General features: G+C 44.0%; 1 protein-coding gene across 2 annotated transcripts in view; it reads right to left on the bottom strand.

Annotated features, from left to right (window-relative positions):
- The window catches only part of LOC118396116 (RNA-binding Raly-like protein), a 60,967-nt gene extending 44,388 nt beyond the window's left edge, over window positions 1–16,579 (bottom strand). For both annotated transcript variants that reach the window (XM_052465525.1, XM_052465524.1), the window contains exons 1-2: window positions 16,313–16,579; window positions 11,486–11,561 (exon numbers count right to left, since the gene is read on the bottom strand). In XM_052465525.1, coding sequence (XP_052321485.1) covers window positions 11,486–11,553 — 68 coding nt within the window. In that variant the 5' untranslated portion in view covers window positions 11,554–11,561; window positions 16,313–16,579. The remainder of the gene's footprint in view (window positions 1–11,485; window positions 11,562–16,312) is intronic.
- Window positions 16,580–17,640: the final 1,061 nt, after the last annotated feature.

The raw sequence follows: 17,640 nt of genomic DNA on the forward strand, positions 1-17,640 counted from the left end.
GAGCCAGTTCACTACAGCAGAAAAATGATCCGGCAGCAACAGGACATGTGATTTATTATGTGGATTATAATTCATTTACATTTAGTTGTAGAGGATGATACATGTTCCGTTAGGTTAAATCAAGACTGAAATGTCTAAGTGGAAATAACAAACTTCAGAATCCTTTTTAAAACTCAAACACACTACCAGTTTACATTTGCCGCTTTGCAGGAAAATTGTCAGCAACAAAAGAGTGATCAAATTAAGATTCTACATCTGTATCTCCTGACTGCATCTTTGTTATTAGATATTATGGCATAGATAATTAAACTTTATACGCACTTGCCCTGTAGTGTCTCTATGTTCCCCATGCATTTACTATTTATTGGGCTGTTTTGTCCCGCTGATCTACAATAACAGTGAAGAGTAACACTCCCACCATCTAATTTGGGTTCATTAGGGCAGCGATTTGTTGTTCCCATGTGTAAAATATTGTATTGCACAGCACTGCATATAATAAAGGATAGGCTACCAGGGATAAAGGCCTTTACAGTGAAACACTATTAGTATTAATAAAGGAATTTATTCTAGGAGGCAAATCGAACTGTTTCTTTTTCTCTGTTTTCTCTGGTTTGACCAGCTGCAGTGAAGATTAACAATCCTGTTTATCTTTAGTGCTTCATCCAGACAAATACCTCCTGCAGGTAAGCAGAGGTAAACCAAGGTAGAAAACACAATGATAAAGCTGAGGTAAACTGAGGTAAAACTGTATGGTACGGAGTAAGCTGAGGCCGAGCAAGGTATGCAGAAGTGAAGTAAGGTGGTCGACATACTGTAGGTAAGCCATGGTCAGGGTTGGATCGGTTACTTTGTAAATGTAATCTGTTACAGTTACTAGTTATAACGTAACATTTGGTGTCATCATTGTCGTCTCTGACTTGAGGTCAGACTCTCTCAGGTGGAACAGGAACAGGTGGAACAAACTTAAACCCAGGTTTTTTTCAATGCTGAATTGAATGTCATTGAGGAAACAGAAAGGTGTCATAATGTATTTTTTCCGCAAACATCCTTTATGAATTTAAAAGTAATCCTAGAAATAAGTAATCATCTACTTTTCAAAAGTATCTGTAATGTAACGTAACTGATTACAGTTGTAAAAAATAAATAATAATAATGTAATCAGATTACATGTAATCAGTTACTCCCCAACCCTGGCCATGGTAAGGAGTACTCAAAGGTAAATAAGCAACTAGCTAATGTACACAACACAGAAAGATAGAATGAGATGAGAAGGGCCCTGTGTTTTGTGCAATCATGTGACATAGCAAGATTTGATCCTGTATTTTAAGCCCTATCCAGAAATGAGAATTGCACCAAAAAGTAAAGCTATTGTCTGAGGATGGTGCTGGACCATCTGCCATAAAAAGAGGCGACAGTTGATGAAAAATCCTTAAATAAAGGTTAAAATCCAGTCATGTCACATTGCCTTCCCTCCCTTCCTTCTTCCCTCCCCCAGATAGATGTATTCTGATTTAATGTAGAGCCCTCAGAAGTGTGCTGCTGTGTAATAAATCAGCTTGGCTGCAGCGTGACCAGGGTTAATGGGCCGAGGAGCTGATTTCCTGCCACTTCAGCTCCTCTCAAATCGAAGGGCGGCCCCGATTGAAGCTGAATTATGACAGACATACAGCGACGAGCGGCCATGCAGGCAGACTGGCAGAGGCTCAAATACAGGAGGATGTCACTGTGTCTTATACAATAAATCTTATGCAAAGGCTGAATCTGGCAACCCCAACGTACAAGTTTTGAGGTAAATTGTTGGTACTGAGATTATATGGCAGTATTAGTGATTTCATCAACAATGCAGCATTAACTGGTCCAGAATGTTCTTTCAATAGTCCCTCTTTTGACGGAGCAAGGGGATCTTTAAATGCAAAACACCTGTATGTGTCATAACCTTCTGTTTGCTGCCTTGTTATTTGTTCCCATCTTTCATTTGTTCTTTGCTGGTAAAGCAAAGCTTACCATACTGAATGTATTGTCTCTATGAGAGACGGGGAGGTTTAATGGTTGGAGTTTTACATTACATAATAATTAACCTGTTCTTTTTCTGTTCAAAGGAAGTGCTGATTCATCTTTTCCTATTAAACGCACATCTTAGCAGGAGATGAAGGCCAAAGACATAATTACCATTCCGTCTCTCACTCCCCCTTCCTTCCTTCCTTCCTTCCTTCCTTCCTTCCTTCCTTCCTTCCTTCCTTCCTTCCTTCCTTCCTTCCTTCCTTCCTTCCTTCCTTCCTTCTGTCCCTCCCTCTCTTGCTTTGTCTATGTGTTACAATCACATTGAACACAGGAACGAAAGAGAAAAATACGGAAGATATAAAACACAACCTTAGGTGTGCAGAACACAATGTAGCCTACTGTGAACATAGCCAAACAAATCAAGGCACAGTTTCAAACTGAAAATCCCAAACATACGCTTTGATCATATGGAACTTTTCCACCGTTGAGCCAATTAAAACCTCTCTTGAAACAAGTTTGGTTGTAGATGCCCTGAGGCCTTCAGCCTGCTGTGAATTCCATGGCGCTGTCGGAGACTTTCAACACAGCCAAAACCTGAAGTAAAACCCAAATGAAGAAACAACCCAAATGACACACTCAAGGGTATGATCAGTCGATCACGTCAGAGGAAGAAGAGAGAGGAGGTTCCACTCTAGTGTACCTTTCTGTGATGTCGCAGTTGGCACTATTAGCTCTAATGCATGGGGCTCATGTGCTGCGCAAGGGCAGAGTCCGTAAATAAACAGGATAAAGCCCCGTAGAGATAATTCTCTTTTATCACTATAGATGAAGCACTCAATATGGATGTACCTTTGAGTATTAGTCAGATAACAGGACCCAGTACTTAGAAACACTAGCCTCCCTCCACTGCTCAATTGGAGAAGGTATAAAATATGGGGTGAGTTTATGGGTATATCAGGCACAGTGTGATCAAAACAACAGTGTAGGGACTTTTACTCTACAACAGCCTGTAAAGCCTCTGAGCTCCATATTATCTCTCCATCTCTGCTGGGCTGATCTTTAAAACGCTGTCTCTATTTGCTTTTATAGAACTGGGGAGCTGGGCTGTAACTCAGATCAAATGGATGTTGCACTCTTTTAAAGTGAAAGGGCAGCTCTCTAGAGCTCTGAAAGGCCAGCGGCAAGCACAGTCCTCACTGGCTGTGTAGCGAGCAATCTCATTTGTTTTTCTTCCCATTACTGTAATTGTGCAATATGCAATGTGGAATGATGGTCTACTGTGACAGCCTAGGTGTCTTTTCTGTATCAATGCACCCAAATTCTGCACCCAATGTTCTTTCAAAGAGAAATGGAACCAGGCATACAGTGTTTTTCTCCCAATAATTGGAATCTTGGCAAATACTTTGCGATACTCCAAAGGATATTAATGTTTTGATGACAGTCAACAAGACTTATTGTTCCCACGAGATTAAGGAAATTGAATTTTGTATGATTCCTAATACACCAAAAGAAAATAGCATTGACATTTTCACAAGTTGATCCTTGAAAGTACTGTGTGATTACCTAGATAACCTGCCAACCACTATTACGACACACTGATGCCACATTTGCTTACTGTGGATAATCCATGTCTTTATCATCACATAATAAAACAAAGCCATGAATCCCGCCTGTTGTCTAGTCTTTTTCTAAGTGGCATTGCTAGACTGATATAGAATGATCCCACTGCAATGTTACCACAGACTAATTATGTGCGAGGTCGTGGCCTGCCTCTTACTACTGCACTGGGACTGAGCAGTCCGTCCGTCGATCTGTCCGTGTAGCATGTTTACTGCAAGTCGACGTGCACACACTTGTGTGTGTTTTTGTTGTGTGTGTACAAGCACAATGAAGAATACGAAGAAGATGAAGAAGAAGCACTTGGTCTCTGGGCTAGCAAGGCTCCTCTGACAGATTCATTTAGCAGTGGCAGGAAGCAGGAAGCAGGAAACCGAAGCCCTTTAGAGTGATTGCATTATGTCTGACTAATTGTGAGTGAATCCAGAGGATGGAGGGGAAGAGATCCATTGCAGGTGACATGTTTGGGCTCCCCATCGGGACAGCTCTATAGTCAGATAGTTCCAGAGTAAGACAAGGGGTTTGGAGAGCACTACAGAGACAGATGAGGCAGAGACAGAATGGAACAGTACACAACCTTCACAAAGAGATTCAACTGTGATGGATGGGGATATGAGCAGAGATAATAGATATTGTTTGACATTTTGTTCATTGGAAGCAAGTTATACAGACAAACGACTACTGCTTCTTTTTGTGTCTTTCAGTTTCGTAACCACGGTGGTGAGTTCTTGGGTTATTATCAGTGCTTAGGTCGATCCCATACAATGGCTACAATTCAAATGTGTAATCTCTGACATGGATGAATCAGTATTGTGAAGAAAAATCATGTCAATCATTTAAAACATGTTTTTTTTTATGTTTGATCTTACAGCACCTGCTATTCCCAGGTGGTCACCCATCCAGATTCTAACCAGGCCCGACCCTGCTTAGCTACCAAATGTGTTCAAGGTGGTATGACTACAATCATGTTTTTTTTTAACCCATTCTCTCAAATTACAACCTTGGTTAGCTTGCAGGCGCCACAAGGAGTTTCTAGAGAGCGATGAGCCAAGGAAAGCCCTCCCGGCCAAATCCTCCCCTACCCTGCACTGTGCCAATGGTGCGCCTTCCTATGGTGTTCCCGGTCATGGCCGGCAGTAGTGGTGCCTCAGTACTGTAGTACTGTAGTACTTTTGACAGCTGCGTCACTCAGCCACCCCCCAGCAATTTTGAAGTAAGTGTTTTGAATCCAATACAGTACTATCATTCAACCTTCCAAGACACCCCAAAGCCAAGCTGAAGGAGGAGACATTACCCAGCTAGAGTGAATTCTTTTAGCAGGGGAGGAGAGCAAATTGGCCTAATTTCTGTGGCGGACCCTGAAGCTGCACAATCCACAGACAGCAGATAGCTCCTTGGTACCAAATCAGCACTCTTATGGAGTTTACATCACTGTTCTCCCCTAGCTCAGACAAACACAACACATGACTATTGGGTAGAGTGCTGTATAGTGTACAACTCAGATTACTGACAGTGTATTTTCTTTTCCATCCACTAAACCCTAAGAGAGAGAAAGTACTCACAAGTCATTATAGAAATAATGATCAGTATTCAACATTTGCAGCAATACACATGTAGGATAATAATATGAGTCAGTTTCTACAGCTGGAAAGTTATCCTGCAGCAACAGGAAATGTAAATGACTATGTTTTTTCGTAAGGAAAAATCAAGTAAATTTCAAAGTGGATTTTCAAAGTGGAAATTACAAACCTCAGGAGCCTTTTTAAACCTCAAATACACTACACGTTTTAACAGGGTGATCAAATGAAGATCCTACATCTGTAGAACTCTACTCTGTATGTGGATAGGTCCTACTGCTCTCCATTCTTCCGGCCTCATGAGGAGTTCCTATGAAATATGTATCAGCTTCCTGGGTTCTGATGCTTGCCTTTTGAGTGTTTATGGGGGAAATTATGGGAAGAAGTCTGGCGTTACGTGACTGTGAATGGAGGAGCATTGTGGAGGAAACGAGAGCCAAGGCAAAGGAGGGGAATTTGAATTGTGTTTTTAATGCACTCACTAGAATGCAGGGAGGAAGACTATAAAGAGGAATGGGTTAGTACTCTTGTGCTCCAGTCTAGTGACCCTCCTGAGAGTGGGTTGGGTGTTATGGAGGATCTAACTGGGATGAGACTGATGTTCTCTGAGGCATGGAGATTCTATGCTCTCTTCGAGGCAAGCAACACTGAACCATGCATGAGAGCACCAGCTCAAATGTGTGATCATGCTCTCCATAGCTGATGTTAGTAAGACCTTTAAACAGGTCAAAATTCACAAGGCTGCAGGGCCAGACTGTTTACCAGGACGCATACTCGCATACATTTTCAACCTCTCCCTGACAGAGTCTGGAATGCTTACATATTTCAAGCAGAACACCATAGTCCCTGTTCCCAAGACCGCCAAGGTAACCTACCTAAATAACTCCCGCCTAGTAGCACTCACGTCGGTACCATGAAATTATTTGAAAGGCGGGTCATGGCTCACATCAACACCATCATCCCAGAAACCCTAGACCCACAACAACTTGCATACCACCCCAACAGATCCACAGATGATGCAATCTCGATTGCACTCCACACTGCCCTTTCCCACCTGGACAAAGGGAACATGTGAGAATGCTGTTCGTTGACTACAGCTACAGCTCAGTTCATTGACTACGACTACAGCTCAACACCATAGTTCCCTCAAAGCTCATCACTAAGCTAAGGACCCTGAGACTAAACACCTCCCTCTGCAACTGGATCCTGGACTGCCCCCCAGGTGGTAAGGGTAGGCAACAACACATCTGCCACGCTGATCCTTAACACTTGAGCCCCTCGGGGGTGTGTGCTTAGTCCCCTTCTGTACCCCCTGTCCACCCACAACTGCATGGCCATGCACGACTCCACCACCATAATTAAGTTTGCCGACGACACAACTGTGGTAGGCTTCATCACCGACAACGAAGAGACAGCCTTTTTTGGAGGAGGTCAGAGACATGGCAGTGTGGTGCCAGGGCAACAATCTATCCCTTAATCTGAGAAAGACAAAAGAGCCGATAGTGGACTACAGCAAAATAAATGCAGAGCACACCCCCTTTCACATCAAAAGTGGAGTAGGTTGAGAGCTTCAAGTTCCTTGCTGTCCACATCATTAACAAACTATATGGTCCAAACACACCAAGACAGTCATGAAGAGGCCACGACAATGCATATTTCCCCTCAGGAGATTTAAAAGATTTGGCATTAGTCCTCAGATCCTCAAAAAGTTCTACAGCTGCACGATGGAGGACATGCTGACTGGTTGCATCACTGTTTGGTATGGCAATTGCTCGACATCCGACTGCAAGGCACTACAGAGGGTAGTGCGTACGGCCCAGTACTATACTGGGGCCAGCTTCCTGCCATCCAGAACCTCTATACCAGGCGGTGTCAGAGGAAGGCCCTATAAATTGTCAAAGACTCCAGCCACCCTAGTCATAGACTGTTCTCTCTGCTAGCACATGGCAAGCAGTACCGCAGTGCCAAGTCTAGGTCCAAACGGCTCCTTAACAGCTTCTACCCCAAAGCCATACGACTGCTAAGCAGTTAATAAGCCTACCCCCTACTTTTTTGAACATTCTGTTAAAAATCGCGCAACATTTCAGCGTCCTGCTACTCATGCCAGGAATATAGTATATGCATATGATTAGTATGTGCGGATAGAAAACACTCTGACATTTCTAAAACTGGTTAAATCACGGCTGTGACTATAACAGAGCCTGAGTTTCATCGAAAATCGCAAGAAAAACTGATCACTGAAAACTGGAAAAAGTATCAATGCGCCACTTGCATGTATTGTTTATGGGAAACCAAATTACATGGGGCTGAGATTGCAAGTCCTACAGCTTCCACAGGACGTCGCCAGTCTTGTCAATTGCCTGGGCTTTGTTTCTTGGTCAAACGAGTAAGAGAGAGCCCATTCCTTCCGGTCTCCGACAGGATGTTTTGGATGAGAAATTTCCGACCATGATTTTAAGACGTGGAGCTATTGAATACACATCGCCCCGTGATCAATTTGATAGATTATTAACGTTTACTAATACCTAAAGTTGGATTACAAAAGTATTTCGAAGTGTTTTGTGAGTTTATCGTTTACTTTTTTAATTTTAAAAAATGACGTTGCGTTTTAAAACGCAGTTTTTTCCTTGATCACACACTCTTCATAGATGGATATTTAGGGTATATATAGACCGATTTAATCGAAAAAAAGACCCAATAGTGATGTTTATGGGACATCTAGGAGTGCCAACAAAGAAGATCGTCAAAGGTAATGAATGTTCTCATGCTTTTGCCGAAAAGCATTTTAAAAATCTGACTTGTTGGCTGGATTCACAACGAGTGTAGCTTTAATTCAGTACCCTGCATGTGTGTTTTAATGAACGTTTGAGTTTTAACGAGTGCTATTAGCATTTAGCGTAGCGCATTTGCATTTCTAGATGGCTAGATGGGACTCCTGCTTGTCGGGTGCGCTTAAGAAGTTAATCAAATGGCTACCAGGACTATTTGCAGTGACACCCTTTTTTACGCTGCTGCTACTTGCTGTCTATTGTCTGTGCATAGTCATTTCACCCCTACCTACCTTTTTCCCTTATTTTTATTTTAAAAAATGTACACCTTTTTCTCCCTAAGTGGTAGGAGTTACAGTCTTGTCCCATTGCTGCAACTCCCATTCGGACTCAGGATGCAGGGATGGGACAAGGACATCCCGGCCGGTCAAACCCTCCCCTAATACCCTGACTACTACGCTCACGTCGCATGCGTTGCCAAATAATATCAGAAATCCATATTATTCAATTATTGCACCCACACTGTTCGAGCACGTCAACGAGCGTCTGCGTTGCAAGGGCCAAAATAGAAGTCAATTCTATTAGCGAATCAGATCGAGCTGCAAGTCCTGCCTCTCCCATCTTCTCATTAGTTTATATCAGCAGGTACCCACGTGCCATCTCCTCATTGGTAATACCCATGTGGGTGACTGAAAGACGAGCAAGGTCGGTGGCGGTAATGCACCTAATTTACGAAAGTTGCCAATCGCAATATAAAGTCCAGAGAAGAAAAAGCATGGAAGGAGGAGAGATGACTAGAAACGATTCGGTTGACCGTTTTATGTGTGGATTGATAGTCGGAGTAGAGGACCTTGTGCATTTCAGGTAAAATAACAACTCAATGTTTATATCCCAGGACAAATTAGCTAGCAAGTGCAAGTGCTAAATTGACATAAATGTTTAATGCTTTTCGACCTGTCCCCAAATTAAAGTAATTGGTTCAGAGTTTGTTTTGGTATTTTAACCTGCGTTTCGTGGTCGCATTTGGTGTAGGGGGACAAAATAAATTTAGGCACGATGGTGCAAGCGCGCAGCCGGTTTGGGTCCCGTGTAATCTAGGCCAATTGTGAGCCTCCTCATGGGTCTCCCGGTCGCGGCAGGCTGCAACACAGCCCGGGATCAACCCCGGGTCTGTAGTGATGCCTCTAGCACTGTGATGCAGTGCCTTAGACCGCTGCGCCACTCGGGAGGCCGTAATACCTACTTAAAAAATAAAACAAATTCTGCATTGTTGGTTAAGGGCTTGTAAGCATTTCCTGGTAAGGTCTAAATCTGTTCTATTCGGTGCATGAGACAAATCAGATTGGATTTGATGTCCACTATCTCCATATACAATAACGGGCTATGGGGAATATTCAGGTCACTGACATAACCATGAGAACTGTCTCTCATTACCATCGTATTTGCAATCAATATGTATTGAGGGACTGCAGAGAAGCTATGAGTGTCTGTGGGTGTACTGTACTGCATCGCCCAGCAGCTGGATGGGCGTCGATGCCTCCCTCAACCTGCTCTTCTCTGCCTGTTGTCTCTCCTCTCTAATGAAAACTAAGTGTCCCATTAGAAGAACCAATAATGTAAATGTGGAGCCATTGCACCAAAAAAATACAGTTACATTGTAGCATGGCTGTTTTAAATTGGCCTCTTTTAAGGCGGACAAAAAAATCCCAAAAGGATGTGACGGATTAGAATTCCGTCGTAAGAGTAGAGGCTTCCATCATGGGGATGGAAGTAGGTCTGCACAGGTCGCACACCATAACAGTTTCAAAGTTTCATCACATTTTCAAAAACACCCTCATCCTGTCTGTCTGCATAGCTGTGCTGTGTTTATATACAAACTTTGGGATTGTCACTTTAAAACATGTCGTTAGACCTAGTATAAACCAGGCTTAAGGCTTGGGATAAGCTATGGGCTGGGCTGGGATACCTTGTACAGAATCAGTCTGACAAAGGCATTCCTCTGCAGCAGCTGCTCCCAGTCCCAGAGCTTCCAGACAGACTATGGAGCCACATTCAGCAAGGCCAAACATGTAGTGAAGTAACAGTGAATACTACAACAACACCCTGGTAACTATACTGTTTTAACAACAAACTGCTACAGATGTAGGATCTTAATTTGAGCCAGTTTGCTGCAGAAGGAAAATAATCCTGCATCAACAGAAAATGTGAATTATTGTGTGGATTATAATTAATGGACATTTTTGTAGGGGTTGGTACATTTTTCTTAAGGGAAAGTAAAGTCTGAAATGTAAAGAATTACAGACTTCAGAAGCCTTTTTAAACCCTCATAGGGATGACGCAGAATGTAGTTCCAGTGCAGGAACATCAATCAGCGGAAATTTTAGTTTTCGATAAAACTCTAACTTTCATTAAAACACACATACAAGGTACTGAATTAAAGCTACACTCGATGTGAATCTAGCCACCAAGTCAGATTTGTAAAATGCTTTTCGGCGAAAGCATGAGAAGCTATTATCTGATAGCATGCACCCCCCAAAATACCAGAACAACAGATTTTGCGGTAGCCGGCGCTACACAAAACGCAGAAATAAAATATAAAACATTCATTACCTTTGACGAGCTTCTCTGTTGGCACTCCTATAAGTCCCATAAACATCACAATTGGGTCTTTCTCCCGATTAAATCCGTCATTGTATACCCAAAATGTAATTTCATGAAGGCCAGTCTGATCCAGGAAAATTCCCCTTTACAAGACGCAACGTCACTTTTTAAAATTACAAAAGTTGCATATAAACTTTTACAAATCACTTCAAACTACTTTTCTAAACCAACTTTAGGTATTAATAAACGTTAATAATCTATCAAATTGATCACGGGGCGATCTGTATTCGATAGCAGCAAGTCTTGAAATCATCCTCCATGTTTACACTTTCATAACATCCTGCGGTGCGCCTCAAGACAGGAAGTGCCTTTACGTCATCTAACCAAGGATAAAGCAGCCATAAAATGCCAGTACTGGCGACATCGTGTGGAAGCTGTAGGCATTGTAATGGGATCCTCATTTTTTTTTGTCGCCTTAGACAATACATTGACTGGCGGATGAATATTTGTTTTGTGTTTTTGTTGAACAGTTTTCCCTGGGATTCTTACTCCTAAACAAGTTCTGTTATAGCCACAGACACAATTTAACCAGTTTTAGAGACTTCAGAGTGTTTTCTATACACACATACTTATCATATGCATATACTATATTCCTGGCATGAGTAGCAGGACGTTGAAATGTTGCGCGATTTTTTACAAAAAGCTGCGAAAATTCGCATCATCCCTAACAGGTTTTAAACCACAAATACACTACCAGTTTTACATCTCCTGTTATCCTACAAATGTCCATTAATTATAATACAATTCACATTTACTGTTGCTGCATGATTGTTTTCTTTCTGTAGAAAAGTGACTCAAATTAACATCCTATATCTGTAGTTGTGAGGTCCATGACCTTAATGAGGCTGAATCTGGACTCACCCGAAGGCCTCACTGCTGGCTCTCTTGGTTCCTGCCTTTGGGCGACGTGGCCTCAGTTCCCCAGTCATGGTCCTATCTGAAACACAATATAACGTTGGCTATAAAGTCATATCCATTTATAGGTTCAGTAATGTCAGGTGTAAGGACAGGTGTGTCCTTGTAAAGTAACCCCCCTGGGGAAATTGGAATGGAGTTGGACAGGTGAGCAGAATATCCTGCCAGATAGTGTCTGACCTTTTACAACCCCAGGCACTCAGATGCACGCACACAGACACACAAATACTGGTGTGCGCACACACACACGCGCACGTACACACAGACACACACACTCACACACATACACTCTCCCAGAAGGAAATATTAACGAGAGGACTCTGAGCCTAATTGCCCTCTGTCTGCCAGAGTCAAATTAATTGCCTCCCACAGTCATGTTGCTTCACTCCTTCCAACATGTACCTGTCTGTCAATGCAGAGTTCCCTGACCAGAACTGACCCATTATCTCTCTCTCTCTCTCTCTCTCTCTCTCTCTCTTTCTCTCTCTCTCTCTCTCTCTCTCTCTCTCCCTCTCTCTCTCTCTCTCTCTCTCTCTCCATTCATTCATCCTTTTTCTCTCTCTCTCTACTTTCTCCTCCTGATCTCATTTGAGCCATGCTGTGTGTTGGAAAAGGTTCCACATTTCTCAAATCTTGAATGAAAAAAGCTCTACGGCACATGTCCACTCAGATGTTGTCAAAGTAGCCGTCCAAGATCCAACGTGAGAGCAAGAGAGAGGGCTTACTGTCATTTGTCTTTTCTCTCAAGAGACTGCTCTCTTCCACCCTTTTCTTTTCTTCTAAATCAAATACATTTTGTTTGGGGGGGGGGGGTCACATACACATATTTAGCAGATGTTATTGGTCACATACACATATTTAGCAGATGTTATTGTGGGTGAAGTGAAATGCTTGTGTTCCTAGATCCAACAGTGCAGCAATATCTAACAATTCACAACAATATACACAAATATAAAAGTAAAATAATGGAATTAAGAAATATAGAAATATTAGGACGAGCAATGTCGGAGTGGCATTGACTAAAATACAGTAGAATATAATACAGTATATACATGTGAAATGAGTAAAGCAGTATGTAAACATTATTCAAGTGACTAGTGTTCCATTATTAAAGTGGGGCGGCAGGTGTGGTTAGAGCGAAAGGATGCAAGATCAAATCACCGAGTTGACAAGGTAAAAATCTGTCATTCTGCCCCTAAACAAGGCAGTTCACCAACTGTTCCGAGGCTGTCATTGAAAATAAGAATTTGTTCTTAACTGACTTGCGTGATTTCATGTCTATGTATATAGGACAGCAGCCTCTAAAGTGCAGGGGTGAGTAACTGGGTGGTAGCTGGCTAGTGATGGCCATTTAACAGTCTGATGGCCTTGAGATAGAAGCTGTTTTTCAATCTCTCGGTACCAGCTTTGATGCACCTGTACTGACCTCGTCTTCTGGATGATAGCAGGGTGAACAGGCCATGGCTCAGGTGGTAGATGTCCTTGATTATCTTTTTGGCCTTCCTGTGACATTGGGTGCTGTAGGTGCCCTGGAGGGCAAGCAGTGTGTCCCCGGTGACGCGTTGTGCAGACCGCACCACTCTCTGGAGAGCCCTGCGGTTGCAGACGGTGCAGTTGCCGTACCAGGCGGTGATACAGCCCGACAGGATACTCTCAATTGTGCATCTGTAAAAGTTTCTGAGGGTCTTAGAGGCCAAGCCGAATTTCTTCAGCCGCCTTCTTCACCACACTGTCTGTGTGGGTGGACCATTTCAGATCGTCAGTGATGGGTAGGCCGAGGAGCTTGAAGCTTTCCACCTTCTCCACTGCGGTCCCGTCGATGTGGATAGGGGCGTGCTCCCTCTGCTGTTTCCTGAAGTCCACGATCAGCTCCTTTGTTTTGTTGACGCTGAGTGAGAGGTAATTTTCCTGGCACCACTCCGCCAGGTCTCGTCAATGTTGGTAATCAGGGCTACTACTGTTGTGTCGTCTGCAAACTTGATGATTGATTTGGAGGCGTGTGTGGCCACACAGTAATGGGTGAACAGGGTATACAGGAGGGAGCTGAGTAGCACCTTGTGGGGCCCCTGTGTTGAGGATCAGTGAAGTGGAGATGTTGTTTCCTACATTCACCACCTGGGGGCGGCCCTTCAGGAAGTCCAGGACCCAGTTGCACAAGGCGGGGTTCAAAACCAGGGCCCCGACCTTGATGATGAGATTGGAGGGTACTATGGTGTTGAAGGCTGTGCTGCTCCTCTCTACTGCTGGTCTTACTAACTGCCCTGACAGATGCCCTGACAGATGCCCTGACAGATGTCCTGACAGATGCCCTGACAGATGCCCTGACAGATGTCCTGACAGATGCCCTGACAGATGCCCTGACAGATGTCCTGACAGATGCCCTGACAGATGTCCTGACAGATGTCCTGACAGATGCCCTGACAGATGTCCTGACAGATGTCCTGACAGATGTCCTGACAGATGTCCTGACAGATGCCCTGACAGATGCCCTGACAGATGTCCTGACAGATGTCCTGACAGATGCCCTGACAGATGCCCTGACAGATGCCCTGACAGATGTCCTGACAGATGCCCTGACAGATGTCCTGACAGATGTCCTGACAGATGTCCTGACAGATGTCCTGACAGATGTCCTGACAGATGCCCTGACAGATGCCCTGACAGATGTCCTGACAGATGCCCTGACAGATGCCCTGACAGATGCCCTGACAGATGCCCTGACAGATGTCCGCTTATTTCAATGATGCTATGTTTATCTTAAAAGGTTAACTGTCATACAGCAACGTCTATGTTGCATGTATTTAAAAGGTCTGTCAACACTATAGAGCTGCATACTCCCTCAACTTCACCCAGGGGCCTGACTGACAGGCCCTCTCTCTACCTCCTCTCTCCTCACTCTCTCTACTGTACCTGTCCATCCAGCATCACTTGTCTTTGTCCACACAAAGGGCGCAATTCAATCAAACACACATTGCAGTTTATAGCTATAATTTCATAGTTTGACAATACAGAACTTGGATTTGACTCCGCTCAACCCTTTCTACGTAGGACTCAACTTGACACTTGGACCTTATGACTTAAAACTTACTCGAAACTCAAGTAAGCGTGACTTGGTGACTTGGTGATCTCATCTCTGAATAACAGGTGAGTTACTCTACACAATATAGGCCTACACACTTTGAGAACCAGGGAAAAGCATTGCACAAACAAAATCCAATGCCGTTATCATCATCTTCATGTTTGACACCAACGAAGTCGCATCGGTGGCAATACAGTATGTTTCTGTCAAAGCGCCAGCCAGCCAGCAGCACACGACACAATGTTGAACGTACATCAGACTCCGGCAGCAGCAACAGCCCGCCCTGACAGAAGTGACACCCCATGGCAGCATTGTTTATGAAAGAAAGGCACACTGCTGTTTGTAGTGCATTACCCTTTTAGTGCTGGGTTTATGAGCACCATCACCTGCCCGTCTGTTAGCTGCCTGGCTGGCAGCTATTAATCGGCCAACAGTGGAGATTCATATCGCTGTCAGGTCACGGAAACACTCACAGCTTGCTTATGGGTAATTTTGCGTGAATGATCAGGGCTATTCATTTTTGTATTACTTTGTATTGTTAGAGAACCACGTACAGCGCAGTGAAAGAGAACATCAAAGGGAAAGAGTGAGAGTGGTAAGAGAATATATTTTATGCACTGTGGTTAGTGATTGTATGGGGACATTCATTTTCAGCAGTTGGAAGGAAATGACATCAGGTGTATGACCCTAGCGAGGCAAACGGATAAATAGTAGCCTGTTTGTTTATTATAATGTAATGAAACTATAACAGTGGACCGCATCATGTGATAATGCGGAAATCTGTGGAACTATTGGAAATCAATTGTATGTTGCAAGTGTAACCGAGTGCATTCTCTTCTGCCCCAAGCAGAAGAGAAGCTCAAACTAGCAACCTTCTGCACAACATTTAACATGCTGCGGTTTCACATCTACTACACAAGGGTCACACAACAACCATACAGTCTATGACACACACACACACACACGCAGATGCACACACACACACACACACACACACACACACACACACACACACACACACACACACACACACACACACACACACACACACACACACACACACACACACACACACACACACACACACACACACACACACACACACACACACACACACACACACACACCACTTTCTGTCTTTCCCAGTGCGTGAGTGACAGAGGCTTTAGTTGCTCTGGCCCAAGCTGCAAAATCTGATTGATTCCTGCCTTCCTGGCAGATACTGATCTACATAGCCTCTTCAATCACCTCAGCTCACCACACACACGCAAGCTACCTTTAGATCACATCAACCCATATCATCAACATCCTCACATGCTCCTGTTGCTACTGCCTGTGTGCTGTGAGGCTTCCCTTCTATTGCACAGATAATCAAGCATCCTTGAACAAATTTGGTCAGGTATCTGCGCACGGAATATGTTCCAGTCGTGCTCATCAAAAGGATAATACTTCTCACCTTAAATTCAGCCACGATAAACATACAGTGTTCACATTCGATATGCGCTTACGCATCATCAATGTGCTTTCTTACTACCACACGAGGAAGGAAGGAAGGAAGGAAGGAAGGAAGGAAGGAAGGAAGGAAGGAAGGAAGGAAGGAAGGAAGGAAGGAAGGAAAGAGAGTGAGAGAGGGTTCCTGTATAAAAAATGTACAGAGAGAGAGAGACAAAAAAGGCAGGCTGCCCTATACTCACGTCTTAGGCTGTGGTATTCACTCTTGAACAGGGTACCAGACTGAGGGAGACAGAGGGAGAGAGAGAGAGAGAGAGAGAGAGAGAGAGAGAGAGAGAGAGAGAGAGAGAGAGAGAGAGAGAGAGAGAGAGAGAGAACAAAGAAAGAGAGAGAGAGAGAAAGATGGAGAGAGAGAGAGCGAGAGAGGGGGGATGCCTTCAAACAAACAGAATCAGCGGAGACTCTCCTATTCTAATCTCTCCTTCCCAGTGTCTCTCTGCAACCCTAACAGAGCGGAAAGGAGAGGAGACTGCTCACTCTGGAATCAATGACTGCGCTCTAAGAACTGTACCAGCGGGATGTACCATGTCACTCCACAGCGGTGAGCTCGGGTTGGTGGGCTGACCCACTCTGTAACAGGCATGGGGGTGCTGTGTGGACTGGAGTGAATGCTACAGCTGTGTGGATGCTCCTACTGTATGTCACAGCCACACAGAGCTCTCAGAAACTGTCACTGTTTATTGAAGTAGCAAAGGTACAGAAGGACTGGAGGAATGCAGGCTGTACTGAGGTAGAAGTGGAGACAGGCAGAGGCACACAGAGAAGGGGGGAGAGAGAGAGAGAGAGAGAGAGAGAGAGAGAGAGAGAGAGAGAGAGAGAGAGAGAGAGAGAGAGAGAGAGGACAGATCCCAGAGCAGAGACAAGCATCACAGAGGGAGGCTGTGGGAAAAACCTAATTTCCTGGTTCAGAGGCAGACACAAAGCCGAAAGTACTAGAGTTCAAGCACCACCTCACTCACTGCATTAAATGTACTGTAATATGAAACAAGATAATACATGTTGGCTACTGTGCTGCATGAGAAATAGTGGCTGGGGCAGCATTTAAGAAAGCAACTGATTATAATCTGTATTGCCGTCTCCATCTCCTGATAAAGCAAAGTGAGAGCTCTGCATTGAGCATTCTTCAGATTCATCCCTGACAATCATCTACTGAGAGGGAAGAACTAAACAGCAGCTGCTTGCTTAGATTGGGCCTAAAAAGGTGCCTCATCATCAACCTGTGAAAGACAAGTGCAGGACAGACAGGAGATTGTATTTGTTTGGATAGGAACAGCACAGTCTCAACTTTTCACTCGCAGATAGTCCCAGACTGTTCCTTTTTCTTTCTATCTCTCGCTCTTTCTCTCTCTTTCTATTTCTCTCTCTCACCGACTGCTACCCCCCCCACTTCTCTCTCTCTTTATCTCCATCTCTCTAAGCGGTGTCAGCAATACTCACTCGCTACTAAAACAGCCGTTGTTTCATCGTTCACGCAGCAGGGGGACAGAGGGAGTCACGCATGAGCGACATA

Source organism: Oncorhynchus keta, chromosome 17, assembly GCF_023373465.1.
Source record: "Oncorhynchus keta strain PuntledgeMale-10-30-2019 chromosome 17, Oket_V2, whole genome shotgun sequence".
Taxonomy (NCBI): Eukaryota; Metazoa; Chordata; class Actinopteri; order Salmoniformes; family Salmonidae; genus Oncorhynchus; species Oncorhynchus keta.